Source organism: Chenopodium quinoa, unplaced genomic scaffold (assembly GCF_001683475.1).
Source record: "Chenopodium quinoa cultivar QQ74 unplaced genomic scaffold, ASM168347v1, whole genome shotgun sequence".
Lineage (NCBI taxonomy): Eukaryota > Viridiplantae > Streptophyta > Magnoliopsida > Caryophyllales > Amaranthaceae > Chenopodium > Chenopodium quinoa.
This window is the reverse complement of record NW_018744128.1, coordinates 102,665-122,040: the sequence shown is the minus strand read 5'-3', so window position 1 is coordinate 122,040 and position 19,376 is coordinate 102,665. Positions and strand designations below refer to the sequence as shown.

The 19,376-nt window shown below is 35.8% G+C and overlaps 3 protein-coding genes across 6 annotated transcripts in view; 1 reads left to right on the top strand and 2 right to left on the bottom strand.

The window, feature by feature from the left end:
- The window catches only part of LOC110692666 (S-adenosylmethionine carrier 1, chloroplastic/mitochondrial-like), a 37,776-nt gene extending 27,770 nt beyond the window's left edge, over nt 1-10,006 (bottom strand). For 2 of the 4 annotated variants that reach the window (XM_021869698.1, XM_021869696.1), the window contains exons 1-9: nt 9,852-9,997; nt 9,502-9,575; nt 8,610-8,717; nt 8,100-8,182; nt 7,870-7,946; nt 7,325-7,415; nt 5,267-5,320; nt 5,096-5,191; nt 4,767-4,856 (exon numbers count right to left, since the gene is read on the bottom strand). In XM_021869698.1, the coding sequence (XP_021725390.1) occupies nt 4,767-4,856; nt 5,096-5,191; nt 5,267-5,320; nt 7,325-7,415; nt 7,870-7,946; nt 8,100-8,182; nt 8,610-8,717; nt 9,502-9,556 (654 nt within the window). In that variant the 5' untranslated portion in view covers nt 9,557-9,575; nt 9,852-9,997. Of the gene's footprint in view, nt 1-1,437; nt 1,746-2,512; nt 2,594-2,706; nt 2,769-3,597; nt 3,650-4,766; nt 4,857-5,095; nt 5,192-5,266; nt 5,321-7,324; nt 7,416-7,869; nt 7,947-8,099; nt 8,183-8,609; nt 8,718-9,501; nt 9,576-9,851 lie in introns of those variants that run through there. The other 2 variants (XM_021869695.1, XM_021869697.1) reach the window with 2 other exon arrangements.
- A 667-nt stretch (nt 10,007-10,673) lies between these two features.
- Nucleotides 10,674-13,137, top strand: LOC110692664 (glucan endo-1,3-beta-glucosidase 8-like). The gene is made up of 3 exons (XM_021869694.1): nt 10,674-11,461; nt 11,571-12,147; nt 12,451-13,137. The coding sequence occupies exons 1-3, from the start codon at nt 11,118-11,120 to the stop codon at nt 12,970-12,972; spliced, it is 1,443 nt and encodes a 480-aa protein (XP_021725386.1). The 5' UTR covers nt 10,674-11,117; the 3' UTR covers nt 12,973-13,137.
- An 87-nt stretch (nt 13,138-13,224) lies between these two features.
- LOC110692663 (protein SLOW GREEN 1, chloroplastic-like) lies at nt 13,225-18,183 on the bottom strand. Its single transcript, XM_021869693.1, has 5 exons — nt 17,190-18,183; nt 16,279-16,425; nt 15,282-15,362; nt 14,193-14,396; nt 13,225-13,562 (listed from the first exon to the last, which is right to left on the bottom strand). Exons 1-4 carry the CDS (start codon nt 17,829-17,831, stop codon nt 14,211-14,213), a joined length of 1,056 nt encoding a protein of 351 aa, XP_021725385.1. The 5' UTR covers nt 17,832-18,183; the 3' UTR covers nt 13,225-13,562; nt 14,193-14,210.
- Between the last annotated feature and the right edge of the window lie 1,193 nt (nt 18,184-19,376).

Genomic DNA, 19,376 nt, shown 5'->3' with positions numbered 1-19,376 from the left:
GTAGGGGGAAGAGCAACCCATTGCTTTGTTAATGGATTACAAATGTAATATTGATCATTACTATTCGAATCAATGCATAAGATTAAGTCCTTGAACGTCGCAGCAAGTTTTACTTGAAAAGGAATAAAAGTAAGGGAGAATTTCGGAGAGTTGAATACCTTGTGAAATGGGGAATTAGTCCGAACTTTCCCTTCACTGTTTATAAGTTGCATCGACAAAATCGTCCATGGAGGTTTCTTCAGCGGAAAAGGGAGATTTTTCTTATGATTAAGGAAATCTATCGCAAATTTAGGGTTCGATAGCAAAGATAACCAGCGTTTCGATACGAATTTCGCTGTGATTATAGTTTCACAACACGGAAGTCGAACAAATATTTCGATCAGTAATTCATCAGCAAGATCTTCTATGCTTGTGGATTTTTTTTTTGAATAATAATGAACAACGGTACATGCTATATAGAGAAGTAATCGATGCTTTTCATTACTGGGATGGAGATGGTGCCATGGTTGGGATTGTAGGTATGGTGGTTGGCATAGCCGGTAAAGGAGGTAACGCCATTTTAGGTGCAGAAGGCATGGACGGCAATGGTGGCAAGGTAGCAGGCAATGGGGACACATTTGTTGGCTTTGGTAGAGTTGGTGCAGCGGGCATTGTTGGGAGAGGATTGGCAGCTGGAAGTGGTGGTGATGTAGTAGATTGTGGTAGAGTTGGTGTAGTTTGCATTGCTGGGAGAGGACTAGCAGCTGACAGTGGTGGCAATGCTGTCGATTGTGGAAGAGTTTGCGCTGCAGGCATTGCTGGGAGAGGGCTGGTAGCTGAAAGTGGTGGCAATGTTGCAGGCTGTGGGAGGTTATTAGTTACAGCTGGGACTGCGGGCAAGGGGTTAGATGGCATTGGTGGAATGCTTGGATTTGGCAAATGGTGGCAATCCTGTTTGGGGCACAGTTGGGATAGTAGGCATTCGAGAAATGCTCGGCTTTGGCAATGGTTGGATTGGAGGAAGTGTTTGTAACAGATGCCGAGCTGCAAAGCTCATCTGAAACAGAGCAAAGAGTAGAGAAAAAAGGAAGAACTGCTTGGCCATTGTGATTTGTGAAAAATGGGATAGAACGAAATCGCTACGAAAAGTTGTATTGGTAATTGATGCTTATGGTGTAGTGAGATAGTAATTAGCTATGATGAGTATTTATAAGGTAGTATTGTTTGGGTTGCTGATGAAAGTTGAAAGAGAAACAACTAATTTTAGTTATGGATTGTGGTTGGTCACCTTCCCTTATTATTGGAGACATTATAATATATTATATTGATGTTTAGAAACGAAATGTGTTGCATTTGGCTTAGTTGATGTCTAGAATCGTATAGTTAGGTTAACAGGCTGATAAGAATTGTCAACCTTTGAAAATTTATAACTGCAACAAGTAAATAGCATTACGTCAATGAGTAATTGAACCAACGTATAATTAGCATCTATTATTGGAAAAGAGTAGATTTTCTAGTTCAGGCCTCAACAAACAACTCTGATCATTATACATTTCACTACTATTTTTTGAAGATCTACAAAGCAATGATGAGAAATACAGATCACAATCCACCTCAAAGGCAAACAGAAGACGTCATTCCTGCTTTTTCACTGGATTTTCAATTCGTTTGGTTCGTGATTCTGCTAGAAACCGCTTTGTGCTTTCAAGTACACCAAAGAATATAGAACCGCCAATACCAATCCACAAAACTCTCGGCCCAACCCCCTGCACAAGATTGTATCATATTAGCCATAGATGTAAAAGAAGCAAAAGATTGATAAAATGATCACAGTGCAATACAATAAGGATTGAATGTAATAGTTACACTCCATCCACTTCAGCTAAAGCTTTCCAATAAAATTTTGGGGTCAAACTACAATCCAACTATTATTTTTATCACGAAGTAGTAATATTACTTCCAACTAGCCTTTTTGGCCTGTCTGAACTACGGGCTATATACCGAAAAGAAAATTCATGTCAGAAGTAAATTAAGTGAATTTTGCAGATTAATAACTGACATTAGAGCCCATGTCATAAAAACTCTTGGTGACATGCTTTAGCCTCAGCAAACTAGCAGACAGTTAGTACCAGCACTACTAAAAATAAGTTCCACAATTCCTTCTCAAAAACCAACTCCAAATGCTGCAGGTGGTTAAGATGCTTGCCAAAGAAAACAAGTTTAAAGGAATAAGATCTTGGTCTAACAGTTCCAACTTTTTAATTTGCACTTCCTAGTTCCTACACGGCCAAACGTTGAGGAACATGGAGCAGAAAAGGTGACTTGACATATTTAAGAATAAATTTTTAAGTAACTCAAATTAAATCTTCAAAAAAACTGCAACATCTTTTAAATAGTTTTATTTGTAGTCTTATATCTAGCTACTTGGAATTTCAAACAGATATGCGGTCACACTGTCACAGCATTATATAGTATAAACTAAAAAGTACAAAACCATCTTTGATCCACAAAATAGTATTTCTCACACTATTACCTTTAGAAGGGCAGGGGCTCCCTCTTCCCTAACAATAGTCTTGACACAATCGACTATGCCATTGTACTGATTTGCAGATCCCTGTGGAGAAAATTATAATGCCAAGAGTTACTATGAGAGACCATGCAACAAGCAAAGAAATGTGAAACAAAAATTGAAGAGCCATACAAATCAGATTAAGAACAATACAATACCTGGGTCATTAGCCTAGTCTTAATAACATCAAGAGGGGTAGTAATAGCACCAGTTAAAGCACCTGAGAATTTTGATAAAGACTGATATAAATCCCATAACAATACATGCAAATGATAGCTTTTAATATGCCAATTTCAAATCATGCTCATGCAAGAAGACTTCAAACTGATATTACAAAAGGCCAAGGTAACCACCAAAATGTCTGAAATAAAATCAGACTGTCTTCAGTTGCATCTGTACAGGAATTACACCTCAAATTCTCTTAAAGTTTCATAAGTTTACAGAATATCACATAGATGTTCCTCCGAATACTGAAACTCACAAGAAAAGGAAATTTATAACTGTTATCATAATACAGTAATAGAGGACATGTTAAATGTTATGCTTGAATTTAATGGCAAAATTTGCAAGTCTTATTCCTATAAGCAAGTTTGCCCCTGTCATAATTTTCTTCCATTAAGAATCATACGAAATTAGAAGGTTATGTTCAGGCATTTAACTAGACAATGTTGGATGAACAAGTATCATGGAAATTAGCATAGTCAAGCTTTAGCCAGCATCTGTAATAGCCAACTCAGGCCATGCAATTGATGTTCCAAGCGTTATCCTATTACAAAGGTTTCTCATCGGTTTGATTAAAAATCAGCAAGTTTGGTATAAATATCTCAGGCTTCAGTTTCTAATCATTCATCTCAGTTAGCAAGCTCAAAGATGCAAACAGCACAAAAAGCATCTACAGAGACCTGCATTCTCCACATTACCACACAAACAGCAGGAACCATACTGCCTATTCTAATTACTAGAAAAGCCACGTTAACAAACGTATGATAAAAATAGGATTATGCATGTGCCTATATGTTAATGAGCAAGCAAATTGTATTTGTTATTACCAGCAAAAGCACCAATAACAGCATTCTCAGGGTCATTAAGTTCTCTTTTGGCCTGAAATAAATGGAGGTTCAAGATAAGCATTTTATTAGTATGAATTTACACATGAAGAAAAGCATACAGAATACTAGGATATGTCTCCTTTCTCCTTTTCATCAACTAAGGGACATGGGCATATAACAAAGACTCATGCGTGTATCATTGCTAAAGTAGTTGGGACAGGAAAATTATGAAGTAATGATAGGAAAAATGAGTTTTTCAGTACATATATGCACCCCACAGATGATTCCTTAAAGGTAGTATCCAGTGCACAAGGCTCTCGCTAGGGTGGGTCCAGATGTATGCAACCTTACCCTTATTTGCATAAAGAGGCTGTTTGCTTCCAGGGATCAAAATCGTGACCTTTCGGATAGCAAGTAGACACTTGACCACTGCACCAAGGCACAATCTTCCCCATAGATGATTACTTCCAACATGAAAAGGCTTATATGTATTACTGTAAGTTCTATAGGTTCATTACACCAATAAGACATAGTACTCTGAATTTTATACTCCACATATAACATGTGGCTAAACTAATTGGATCTTAGCATAAACAAAATTATTTGAGGAAACTGAAAAATAAGTACACATTAAACAATCAACCCGACCTTCAAGAAACGACCACTTATTAAAGGCCCAGCAATTCAGTTCTGTAATTGTGGCCAATCTATCTGCTTTAAATCTCAACTAGCTTTTGGGCCTGGGCGATGCATCAAGTCATCACATTAATGTCATGATTCAGATCTTTATTTACGTTCAATTTTGATATGATAACATGTAATATGACAATAGCTTAGTGGCTAACACTTAACATTTTGAATTTGAGCTTGATGGTTCAAATCTTGTAAAATCCAAGCTTTTAAAACAAATGAAATAAAACACTCAATTAAATGAGGATAAATGCCACATGGCACATTAAGTTGTTTAGGAACGCTTTTTAGTATATAGTATAGATTAGCTACTTAGGGATTGTAAATGGCTTGGTTCCTGTTTGTGTTTTGTAGAGAACCATTGTTTCTGCTTCATAATCATCTGTGGGTGCAACTTAATTTGCACACTTGCAGCCTTTACAATAGATTACAGCAACTTTATTGAGATGGCCCAATTGAGCAAGAGCAAGAAGACTCACTGCCAGTTTGTAACCAATTCGAAGCTGTTCATAGAGGCAGAACTGTAAAGCATCGAAGGGCAAATCTCGAAGCAGAAATGATCGGTATCCCTGCAATGTGCTTAAAAAGAAGTATTTCAAAGACGCTCGCCAGATTCCAAAGTATAATAATGAATTTGTAACAAACTTTACAAATACAAGAAAGATAAACACTGGTAAGAACTGCTGAATTGGATAACGAAAACATTAAGTACTGCATATAACCTTCAATGCATTTGCAAAGAGGGTAAAATCATTAAGTGCCGCATATAGACTTCAATGGATTTACAAAGAGGGTAAGTAAACAGTACCGCATATAGACCTTTAAATCCTTCCTTGGCAACAATTAGACGCACAGCATCAGGAGCTGAAGCAAATTGACCTGTTTGCATCCGCTGCTTAACAACCTGCAACAGAGTAACATTTAATATAGCACAGAACAAAATTCAGAATATACTTTAACAAAAAATGAGGATAATTACTTCAGTGGGAACACGAATTAGAGAAGCAGCAACTCCACCAACAGCACCTGCAGTCTGCACAGAATTGACACAACATAAAGACATAGATAAAGAGATGAGGGAGAAAACATAAGCTAAACATAGAACACTAATTAGGCAAGGAAATCTGCAATGGAGTGTTGAATGACCAGCTGAATATAGCACAAACATGCTCATTCTCCCTTGGTGAAAAATAAATAAATTAAAAAAAAAAAAAAATGAAAACATAGCATTGGTGAAGAAAAACTATCTGAACTTAACCATTACAGGAAACATTTAAGACTATGGAGTCAAGGTCATACCCTGCCCAAAGAACACAGTGGTAAACCTCATGAAACTTTTAGATGAAAAGAAACCAAGAAGCTTTCTTTCAAAAGAGCAGTACTGCAGTCAAATTAATGTTCAATAATGCCACAAGCCACAGCTAATGATGTAGCTTCTCACATTCTCACAACATAATAAGCTAAAGATGCCCCACCTTCTCCTGCACACATTCCACGTGTACTGACCAAACACAACTAGATCTCAAATTGAGCTGTAGGCCCTTAATTCTTAACACTAGCTAGTGATAAACTTTTCCACCTGTCATATCTCTCACAACCTAGATAGATAGAGTTCTATGGAATAGATTAATACCCCGTTGTCGTTATCTTAATTTCACTTAGGCTATGTTTGTTTTGACGGAAAGCATTTTCCAAGAAAAAGATTTCTATTGTTTGGTTTGTAAAGGGTCAAAAATAATTTTCTCAAAGGTGGAAAATAGTTTTCCCATGAGTGTAAAACATTTACCTATTGAAAGGAAAGAATGCCACATTTTTCTCCCTACTCTTAACATCCCTTTGCTCTCCTTCCATCCATCTTCTCCCTTCCACTCCCATATTCCTCTTCCTCTATATTTTGTTGTAAGGAAACAAACAAGGAAAATTAGTTCTACAATTTTGTTTTCCCATGGAAAAACAAACGGAACCATATTTCAGGACTAATAAGTTAGGATAAGTTCAAATAAGGGTTAAACAAAGTTGCCTAAGTTCAATATATAACAAGTTTTGCTAAATTCAGATTGGTGAAATTCATGTGAATGGAAGTAAACGCATTCTAACTCCTATTCTTGACCAAACAATTTCATTCGGACCAAGGGCTAAAATCAAAAGTTAAAAAACAAATGAAATGACATATGTAAATATGTTTAAGGGTTATAAAAATCAACTGGCTCTGATGGAGCCTTAAACAGTAAAACGTAGCAGTCAATGCTTTGACTGTGAATTGGTTATCAGTGCTGTTACTACTGTACTAAATATGAAACTTTTTCAAAATTTAGAAAGAATATTTATGTCAAGCTAATCTGAACCATAAGCAACACAAGTTCCATTTTGCAAAGTTAGATATCTCTGGTACATCTTATGTTACTCGGACATGGGTATGATTGTCAGGTGTGGGTACAAATCCAGACATGTCAAGGCTGACAAAAGGACACTGTCCTAAAATTGGACATTGCATATTAGCCTGTTTTTAGAAGAATTGTTTTTGCATTAATTCTAATGTATACAAAGACACACACACATATCACGCTAACCTGAAAACTTATCTCAAAACCATCTGTGAGCACATATCCCACACACTTTTCCCACCTCTTTTCACGCTTTCTTTTACAGTTATGTGATTAAAGATAATTGAAGTGTTTAGGTGAGCATTGAAGTGTTTGGGCCAGCATTGAAGTGTTTGGGCCAGCATTGAAGTGCCAGATAAGGATTCCAGACCCTTTTTGGAGTGTCAAGTGTCCTGGGTACGAAAGACAATATGAAGAGTCGAAGTGTAGTAACATAGAGTACACCCGTACAGGCAATTGGCACAACCATTACCCACATATTATCAACCTGGACTATAAATCGGTATAATTTGGATGTTAGTTAAGTAGCACTATATAGTGGATCACACTTTAATTCTACTTTAATAGTACCAAAAACAAAATAATTACAGGCAAACTACAAATAATGACATCTTCAGAAGTCAAAAGAGTAAAACAAAAGGTATGATACCTACCAAATGTGCAACTGCGCTTAGATTTTCAGGTAACAACCTCAACAACTTTTGCTTTGTTGGTTCATAAACACCCAGAAATGCAGCAGAAGCTCTGCAATGACAAAGGACTATAAATCCCTTATAATTATAAAAGATTTAGGAGCATAATACATATTGGATACAAACCATGACCACAATGCGCTGAATCATGACAGTGTATTACCCCAGAACCATTATTTTCTATCTTCATAAAAGAGATCGAGAAATCAAGAACCATAATCACAGACATAAGTAGGATTACATCACCAAGACAGTCCATAGAGGCATAGATAAATCATGAAATTGCTTTCCGAGGTTGAGTGAACATGCAATATGGGTTAGAAAACCAATAGTTATCACTTCAGAAGTAATAGTGTGGTGTGTCATTGCAAGGAATAACTTTAATTGTATGTGTTTGTAAAAAGGATAGAATTTCATCTCAACTGCTAAAGATATAAAAATAATTATGTGAAGCAGAAGTCATTCATTGTTACTGTTAATTTAATAAGGCATAAAAAAATTCGTACGGAAGGACTCCCGCAAGATTTCCAGCTAATCCAGAATAAAGGCCCTTCAAGACAATTTGCCCTCCGCCACGTGCTACCTATCATAAAGTTGAAATCTTTGCTTTAGATTCAATTTTACTGGTATTGACCTAAAAAAATAATGAAAAAAGAAATTTAATAGCATATGCTTATTGCGATGAACATGCTACAACCTAAGATTAACAGAAAAAAATAAATTGTATTCGACCTGCCTGCAATCGAGTCTTTATTGTATCAATTGGGTATAAAGCAGTCTCCACAACGACACCAGCAGTACCTCCTGCAATAATGCCATCTACCAGAACAGGCAAATCAGAGCAGAGGTAATTTAACTTTAGACAGTTCAACTTACTCAAAAGCAACTTGTCAACAAGCAAAGGCATAAGATATGAACACCTAAACTAGTATCTGCAACACTCAACAGGGGGGAGGGGGAGGAGGGAAGCATGTCCAAGTAGATGCAAAGTTGATATAAGAGCTATCTTGATACTATTTGAGAGATAACACTAAAAAATCAGTTCGAAAAGTTCACAGTCATAGCTACTTTGAGTTCTTTTATCCAATGATATAGTACAGGAAGATGTGACCAACAACCTCCAGTGCATTAATCAGCATTCAGTGATACAAACATGTGATTCAGGCTCCTTAAACAGTTTCTGACAAGAACACAAGTTTTCTCCCTTATCAATTAAAGAAGAATGAGTCGGAATCTTAGAGAATACCTATCAACGTCTGAATGAAATCAAAGGGCTTTTCTTCTCCGATGCTAACAGAAGCAAAAGACACCCTACTGCCTGTTGATAAATTTTGCACTTTTGGCACTGCCATATCTGCAAAATGCTTACATCACTTTAGAAGCGATCATAAATGTGGTAGATCAATCAGATCAACAAGTCATAGAGATGTCAAAAACAAGAAGGCCAAAGATCTTTAGCTCTCAGTAGCAACATTAGACCTCATTTAATGACTGCGAAAATTAAGCTATAAGCTCAATTTCATCAATGCATTTGCTACACCTGCATCACCTGTCTTCTCCGTGTCATGTAGTACAGTTATACAGCATAATTGACATACAATCAGACGTCAACACTTGATATTAAGGTCCTTTACATATTCTAGGAAACTTCAAAGAGTCTAATGTGCCAGCACCTATGGTCATTGTAATATGAGGTGGTGCGCGATCAACACAAGTCAACAAAACTTCATTAATCCCAGTAAAGGCGGTCCAGATTATGCACAAGCTATAGGACTGTGTAACAAACCTACACTCCTGGAGCATACTGATACAAACCCTCAACGAACTCCAAAACAAATTTTCATCCAATATGAAATTATGTAACAAAACTACACTCCCTTTTTATATTTCTTAAACCCGGCAACAAAATCACACTCTCTATCTCTTCTCATAAAACCCAATAAAATTTTGCAGAATAATCTCGCTTATAAATATATATCTTGAAAATGGGTTGTTCGATTGACTGGGTCATATTCAATTTAATTAAAATAAACCTTTAAGAATCATGATTATATTTTATTACTAACAAAATTAGCTTAAGAATATTACAACATTATAGCATATTGTAAACTTAAACCCCTGAAAATATAATATAGTACCTGATTGTTCCATTGAAGAGTTTTTGTTACCAATGGCTAAGGTCAAAGGCCCCATCCCCAGTTGCAAAAACCTCCTTTATTACCCAAATAATACAGCAAAATATTCAGCAATTAAACAGCGAAAAAAGTGTGATAAAAATCTTTAAGAAATAAAATTTTGAGGAGAATTAATACATAGAAATGCAATTAAAATGTGATAAATTCAACTACATGCATTCAAAGGGAAAAAATTGCATAATTCCAATATTATAAATGTTGACAATTATACTAGTATATGAAGCAAAGGAACACAATTATTAAGTCAAAGAAAGAAACTTTCAGTCAATTAAGAGAGAAAAATTAGGAAGTACCAATGGAAGAAGTAGGAGTGTTGGGATTGAAACAGAGAGTTGCAGCGTTTTTGCAGGATTTTCCGGCAAAACGGAGAAGATAAAGAGAGGAGAGAGAATTTGAATGTGGGCTTTATTGAGCTTTGAGTTTCTTAATTTGATATGAAAAATTGGGCCATCAAGAAAGTAACAAGGGAGGGCCAACTCAAGTTTTGTTTCATTAGTTTCTGTGACGGACCTAACGAAATTGGCCCGACTTGAATTATCCTAATAGCATGGCATGAATTGAATTCAACACTACATCGTCTACATGGAAGATTGGAAGTTAAGTCATACTAGATGATCAATTGGCACCTCTACATCTCACAAGGTCTAAGTAGATTACAAGGGTGGATGTGTCCGTGTGGTCGATTACTTTGAAAGTTAATCAATTTACTAGATTGGGAAGTTGTTTGCATGTATTACTATAGAGAAGCTAAGCAAATCCAGTGGTGAATTGGTTAGCCGATCACATAGTTGATCAAATTACCGAACTTACCATCGTCATATTCTATCGATAGATCTTGAATTATGTTAAGAGGTGATGTTAGGAGTGAATATGTCACGTTTAATTTCATCGTAATTTCAATAAAAGGTTGGGTTTTACCCTATTTTGTAGTAATAAAAACAAAAATCATTGGATTTTCAATTTCTAAGCATTGTACTTATTCTCCTTTGAGAGTTGTAAAACAAGATTGGTAAGTGGAAATGGATCGCCACATTGGTATAATATAAATCTCGATTTAGCAACATACAAGTGGTAACTAGAAAAAATTCTTCTTAGATAGAGAATACGAGCGTTTATTGAGAATTTCTCATTATTCCTACAAGGTTTTACTCTACTACGATATTATACAACAAAAAAAACATAAATCCAAAATACAATTTTAATATACAATTTGAATTGTTTAAAAAAAAAAATGTATGCGTTACAATTCTAAAAACACCGAAATTAGAAATTGAGAGAATTTTAGCAAAATATGTAATCATTGCTTGAAATGGAGGAAAAACAACTTAAAAAATAGTAAGTTAAAACAAACTATATTTATCTTAAAAATGCGTACAAAGGACATTCAATAAAAAAAAACTACCTTTGTTTTCTCCCAACCTTCCATACCATCTTTTTACACCTAATTCAAAACTTTTGCTTCCTCTATATTCTCCTTGCCAACTAGATTCTCCTCTTTTTGCAAATCCAAATTTCATTTTTGAAAGAAATCCATCCTTGTCTCGGACCATCGACAAACCATGGCTCGAGCCATGGTCCTATGGCTATGGACCTTCATTATGTTAGTGGCTATGGTCAATGGTGCAGATCAAAAAGACAATATAGGAGTAAACTGGGGAAACATAGCATCACATCCACTACCACCATCCAATGTGGTTGGCATGTTGAAAGACAATGGCCTAAACAAGGTGAAGCTTTTCGACGCTGATTCCTCTACACTTAATGCCTTGGCTGGGACGGGGATTGAAGTCATGGTTGCCATCCCTAATGACATGCTTAGCCGAATGAACAAGTATAAACATGCTAAAGAATGGGTTAAGAAAAATGTTACCAAACATCTTTATGATGGAGGAGTTAACATAAGGTAATATATATGTATGATCAGTTCAATGTATGATTTTGCAAGATATATTAATCATAATTATATGCTCCTCCTATAGTATATAGTTTGATTCATAATAATTATATTGCAGGTATGTAGCTGTAGGAAATGAACCACTTTTGACAAGTTACAATGATAGTTTCAAGCAAACAACATTCCCTGCTTTACAAAACATTATGAAGGCTCTTGAAGAATCTGGCCATGGAGATATTAAGGCCTCTGTTCCCCTCAATGCAGACGTGTACGAGTCATCCTCAACCATGCCCTCAAGTGGTGATTTTCGAGGAGATGTAAAGGATCTCATGCTAGACATCGTAGGCTTCCTCAAAGAAAAGGGTGCACCTTTCATTGTCAACATCTACCCTTTCCTTAGTCTTTACCAAAACCCGAATTTCCCAGAGGATTTTGCTTTCTTTGATGGAGGTGCTAAAACTATCAACGACAATAGTCACACGTATAGTAATGTGTTTGATGCTAATTTTGATACGCTTGTTTCAGCGTTGAAGAAGAATGGTTATGGGGATTTGAAGATTGTTGTTGGGGAGATTGGATGGCCTACTGATGGACACATTAAAGCCACTACTAAGTTAGCCAAGAAATTCTATGATGGTTTGCTTAAGAAGTTGGCTTCTAACAAGGGCACCCCAATGCGGCCAGGGCCGATGGAGGTATTGCAACACTCAGCTCTTTCATATCTCCCTCTTTTCTTTCGATTTAAATATGTTACATGCAATACATATGGGGTTTTGAATCAGACCTGAATTTTGGATATCTTTTACTAATATAATTCGATAGGGTAATTTTTATCAAGTTTAGCAGACAACCCTAGTGCCACATTTTGAATCAGAGATAACCTAAATTGATTGTTTTGGTTCATCTTATATCCATATTTAGTTCATAAAATGAAAAATATGCTAGTATTCTTCAATTTGAACTGTATCCCTAACCTTCTACACAAAACATTGTTTCAGGCTTACCTCTTTGGGTTGCTTGATGAGAACATGAAGAGCATAGACCCAGGTGATTTTGAGAGGCACTGGGGGATCTTCCGTTACGATGGCCAACCTAAATTTCCAATGGACCTTAATGGCAAGGGCAATGACAAGATGCCCATTGGTGCTAAGGGGGTGCAGTACATGGAGTCTAAATGGTGTGTCTTCAACACAGACGCAAAGAACCAAGATAAGATAGTAGGCTCCGTAGAGTATGCATGCTCAAGGTCGGATTGCACTTCCCTCGGTTATGGGTCCTCATGCAATGACCTTGATGCTAATGGTAACATTTCATATGCCTTCAACATGTATTTCCAGATGAATGATCAAAGTGTCGAAGCTTGCCAGTTTGACGGCCTTGCTACGATTACGTCCACCAATGCCTCCCAACAAGGGTGCCTATTTCCAATAGAGGTTGTAAGTGCGGCAATAAGGATTAGCATGGTTCCAACAGAGGCTGTTCTTTTGGTTTTTACGCTTATGTTGTTTTTGTTGCTTTAAGGTATCCCAAGTTAGTCCTTAGTCCTGAATCCTGAGGTAATAAACTCTTATCAGATTTTCTTGTACAATATAGTCATATACAAGGATTTTCTTGTATAATATAGTCATGTACAATAAATTAGCGAGAGATAGTCTCACCTACAACTTGCCCATTTCTTATGTACTTCACCTGAGCTGACAATAGACCATGTTAGATCCAAGCAAAAAGATCTTTGAGAAAAAATATAAATCATCCAAATTACAAATAAACAATTTCAACCACCAAATATCATTTTCAAGAATAATAAAACAAAATTTTCTAACATTTTGCAGCAAGAATCCATGCACAGGCTAGTGTCTACAAGATTATCAGTCAGAAAAAGGAGCTTCATGTTTAACAAACACTTCTAAATACATCAAACAACACTTTCAGTTTACCAAGTGAAAATTATATGTACACACAATGCCATTGTAGGCAAGGGATAGTGAGGTTAGCTTGTGGTTCCTGGTGACTTTCAGGTCATTTCTCGAAAAATAAAGAGCTTCCAGCCTCCATAATTGCCTAAGACAGGATCTTCTTAGCAAAGGGGTTCATCAACTCAGCCAGGGACCTGTACAAGAAAACAATGGAAAAATAAATCAGCAAATTCATAATAAAGTAATTTAGATTGTAATGTCATGGACATCATTTTCTTTATCTCGATGATCTATTACAGGCTAAAGGTCTCATAAATTATGAGACCTAGATAGTAAATATTTTTTATAGACTGAGTAACTATATGAAAGGCGAAATTCCCACAACCTTTTTAAGCCATCTCAAATCACAGGCCACTTTCTAGCTAAGTTGCTACACTTTGAATTTTCCTATGTTACCCTTGATTGTTTATTTTAAAGGACACAAGGAGTAGCTTTCTGCTAACAAACCCTTTCCATCTGCTCATGTAACGAAGAAACAAAATCAACATGTTTAGGTGCAGGGTAGCGGTCTAGTGGATATGCAAATAAAGATGCAGCCTGCAACATAGTTTTATATGGCTTCCTTTACCTGCTAAAGCTTAGGATCTCCACAGATGACATGGCTGCCTTAATGATGAATAGTCATTTATTTTTATCACAAGCAGCAGCTCTCTCATTGAATTCACTTACAGTCAATTTACAGATTTTAATGAAGAGGGCAAATTCCAACTTACAAGGGTCAATGACATAGCCATGAATATAATAACACAGCTAAAGAATCTTACCACAGATTCAAAACTTAGTTATCTCTTATATGAAAACTGAGACTTAAACTCCTTCTCTAGCTGTTCTCTCGATTCTGTTTTTGCTGCCATTACAACATCTTCAAGGAATCCTCTTTGTGGGAATTCTTCTGGAACAAGATTTCTGTAAATCTCAAACTGTTCATCAGCTTCCTTCTTTTTGTCCAGTAAGCTGTAAATTATTCCCTGAAATATGATATATGAATGATTACTTGATTAAATTGAATGAGCAGCCAACTAGATAACAGGATGCAAGATCCAAAGATCCGAGGCTAGCAGAGATCTCAGGTTGGTACTCTAACAGACTAGAACAACATGGAGGACAAAAAGCCAATGCACTGAATTACAGAAGACAGAAAGTACAATAAACAACCCCCTCAAGTCAGCAATGTTAACATTTCATGGTAACACCATGTGAGCCAATTCATTTAAAAGTAGCATACTTCATGTTTCTAATTCCTTGTTCTGCCCATCCTTTACATGTAGCCAATCACAATCCTCGTAAAGTCCAGTAGTATTTAATTATTTATTTTCTAACGATTCTATACTTAATGAGCATCTTAAGAAAATCACCTACTATAACAAGTTTACCACTCAACAAAACAACTAGGGGCCATAGAGGGTCAAATAATTCCAATTTCTAAATTAATTGTTCAAAAGTAGTCCTTATAATTCAACCTTCCCTCCTAACTTGCTGCTTCCCAAAACATCTTTAAAAAAATCCATCCAAAGCATGATTTCCTTCACTCAATTTAGGTTACCAATCACAAGGAGCTTCAATATTTAAAAAAATTGAGCAAGTCAGGACATTTGCATAGATGAACAATATCATAGGTGCCTAAGGTTATTTGCATGAGTTCTTTACATAGAATATAGTCACTAAAAAGAAAAACAAAACAAGAATTAAAGGCAGCCAGCTAGGCCATGGACTCTGGCAGTATCTACAAAGAAGAAACTCAAAGCTTGTGAAAATGATAGGAGGATAACAACGGCGGAAGACAAGGTGAAATCTAGATTATTGACATCTGACTTGAAGAGTGCAATATGCTTGTAGTTATCGTGAAAACTAACCTGGCACAAGTAAGGTCGAAAGTCTCGAGGATTTTCAGCAATTAGATCTCCGTACTTCTTCAAAGCTTCATCGAAATTCCCCTGCAATAAACACAAATACATATGACCATGTAAGAGGTCAATACTAGATTATCAAAAGTATCCCATGCCCATTATTTTAAGTACATGCACCCTGTTAACTAATAATTCAGAAATTCATGCTACTTTGGGCACATACATCCTTTCAAATAAGTATCCAGAAATCTATGCTACGCTAAGAAATTAGGTATCTCTGCATAAACGTTACAAGGTCCACCTCAATTCACTCAACTTTGTAACATTACCATGCTCTGGCGCACTGCTCACCTATTTCAAAATTTGGTTAGTTCCCTCCATATGTGTCTTTAGTAATCCCTATATGATTGTAACAGATTTCCCATGAGATATTTATAACATTCTTATTATTTCTGCCTTTCTGGTATATAATTGGGAAAGTCGGTTTCCAAAATATTTTTTGTGGGCCAATGAAACACAATCTCTCTACCCAATTCAGATTAGTAAGAGTAAAGGCTGCTGGCTGCCCTGGCTGACTCAAACTCCCTACGCTCTACTTTTAGGGGAAAGTAATCAAGATGTTGATGTTGGTGGTCACGGTGGTAATATATATATATAGGCCTTAATTCAACAGACACATATTCTTTGCATAACTTGAAAAATTATAGCACTTGAAATTTACATGGAAATCTAGACACTCTTAAGGCATCCTTAAATAACATCAAATTTGACACATTACAGGGAAACAACTATAAACCACAGCAGTAATTGATAGAGGTGTTAAAAATGGCAACATAAATCTGATAGTCTTGTCAAACATTTTCCTATTTCAGTTGTCACTTGTATTATAGCTGATTAAATTTTCAAAAATATAGATGATAGTACGATCACTAAGAAGAAAAGTAATGAAGTCATACGATAAAACATAGTGAAGGAGTACAACAAACGATAATTTCAATATCACCTTTACTAGATGCATTTGTGCAATCAAAATCTTGATATTTCTCTCTTCAGCAACCCTTTTTTTACAAACAGCAAGTTTAAGAGCTTCGTTCAACATATCAAAAACTGCTGCCTCCTCATGGTTCTTATGCATCACCATTGCCAAACCCTGACAGATAGGAGAGAAAAGATAAGCAAATGTCCTACGTGATAATATAAATCAGAAACACCCTTAATTGGAGCATTTAATATTACAGATTAACTTCAAGCCACCAGAATCTGTGCCCCAAACAATGCACTTAACATCCCCTTAAACTATGGCTATCTTAATTTTGGGGACTTAACAACGAAAATTAGACTTCGGGACACTTAAACATCATCCCCATACAATGCACTATCAAAATCTGCAATCTACACTACAAATCTACCAAAACACAAACAACACAGCAATATAATCATTCTACAAATGCAGTCTCAGCTCCAAAAATGCACTCTCATAATCCACAATCTACACTACTAACCTACCATAACACACACAGCACAGCAGTATAAAGTACTTTGTTCGCGAACAGCAAGTTTTAGAGCTTTGTTCAACAGATATATTACAATCACGACCTCAGCATCATACTATGCATTCTCATAATTCACAATCTACAATACTAACTTCCCAACAATCAATAAACATCGCGCATTCTACAATCGACATTATTTATCGTGCATTCATACCAACAATTGACATTGTTCAACCTCATTAGCAAAATCAAACTTTCATCCAAACCAACAACTAACAACATTTACAACCACAACATCACATTCTCCATTATCCCATAAAATTCCAACAAATTTTACAACGCATTTAACATTCATCTACTAAAGCAAATTGCAAACATAATCAAATTAAGATAATTAATCATAAAACCCTAGCAAACTTACATGCAAAGCTCTAAGCAAAAGTGGTCTTTCCTTGAGAATTTCTTTAAACAATCTCTTAGCTGTACTCAATTGCCCCATCATTTCACAACAAAGAGCTTGCAAAAGCCTCCATTCAACTTGTTCAGGTTCAATATCAATCAACCTCTCAACATATTTTACAGCCTCTTTAGTCTTCCCTTTTCTCATCTTCAAATTTACAACCACCTTCAAGATTTCCACATTTCTGGGTTCTTGCTCCAATAACTTCTCATACATTTCTTCATCTTCAACAGTTTCTTTCTGGGTTTCTCTCTCCTCCTCTAAATTTACACCACTTTGAACTTGAACTGCCCTAACTGGTGTACTAAAACTAAGAGACCCCATCAAAATTAAGGACCCAACAAGCAATTTCACAGCATTTTCAGTCAAAATTTTGGGGATTTTTTTGTGGGTTGAGAGTAAATGAGGGATTAAATTTGTGGGGTTTGAAGTTTGGGAGTTGTTTTTAGGAATACATGCAGAGGTAAGTGATTGATTTCTGGGGAATGTTATAGAATTTGGATTGCTATTTTTAGAAATTCGGACGTTGTAGGACGATAATTTGGAGCAGGGGATGTTGGTGAATGAATGGAGAGAGAAAGTATTTGTTGACAAAAACGCCATTTTCGAACCAGAAGAAGGTGGAACTACTGTGGGAAATGGAAGACGATATCCATGGAGTCGGAACGATGGAAAGAGTGGAGGAGCAGAAAAAATGACGCTACTCAATTTGGTAAAGGTTTCTGGTTTCAAATTGTGTCATTCCACCACGTTGGGGTTTGGAAATTGAGTTTAAGAAGGGCAAAATTGACTCGTACCCGATTCTATCACAGGTATTCAAAATGTTTGGCTTGAACTTGAACACTATTTTTTTTTTTAATAGAACTTGAACACTATTTTAGATCTGAATTAAAAGTGAGTTGTATTATTTATGATATTGTAAAAAGTTACAGGGTAATTGAGAAATATGATTAACCTGAATAAGACCTATCATGTGAAGACGATCGAATTGATCGAAATTCAAATGACTTGTGTTGTTATCTCTATTGGACTATTGGAGATTAAATTTCGCCAATATCACATATTAGTGTATAAAATAAAATTATAATTAAAAAAGTTTTTCTGGAGAAAGTCTCTTCCAATAATTGCTCTGGTTATTAATGACAATAATAAATTAATGTATTTTGTTATTTCTCCTAAAACTATATGCTTAAAGACCTAAACCACTTATTAAAATATGGAGGGAGTTACCAGGGATGCAAGTATTCGGAATAGGAATTGGAAAGAGGTGATAAATAACAAAAAAAAAAGTCGTTAATGATTAGGTAGGAAGATAAATTTTAATGAGGATATTTCTGCAATTTTACAATATATTTCTCTGTCACTATTTTTTTTTTTTTTTTGCCTTATTTGACTATTTTGGCGAATATTATGATAACACGACAAAATGTCTTTCCGACAATTTATTTCCGGAAGTAGAGGATATGAGGGCGTAGTTATTACCATAGCCAATATATACGAGAAACAGAGGAAAGGTAACCTGCAATTGAGCACCATAGTAAGAAAGACCGACTTCCAACCTTGACTAGAACAAATCCTTCATCCTCCATGATCAAGACGATCCACCATATCCTTTAGCCACCTCCCAAACATAACAATTAAAAGAAATAACATAGATCACGACCACAAAAGTAAATTCAAAGAATGGCACAAGGATTACACAAACCAACAAAATTAATACGATAAACAAAAACATAATTAAACTAATGAACCGTATAAAAGATTCAAGTGTTCATATGGCCATAACTGTTTGACATGAACATCAATTTGAACTAGCCTCTTGGTGAAAATCGACTCCATTTCTTTTATTTCAAAATAAAAACGCAATTGAGCACCGTATCCCCTAAGACTACTATAAAATCAATAAGAGTAGTGAGGGTACACTTGTGTAAGAAATTCAAGAGATGTTTAAAATGAAGTATTTACTGGTATATATAGTGCCTGTTTTCTCCATTGTTAGAGTGTTCAAGGGCCCTTTGGATGGATGGTCTAAGCCCTCTAAGGGGTCATTAACCTTTCGGCTATTCTCCAAGAGGAGTGTAGACTCACTTTTCAACTTATATCTATATTTATACTATTATTTAATAACTGTATCACACGTATCCCTCC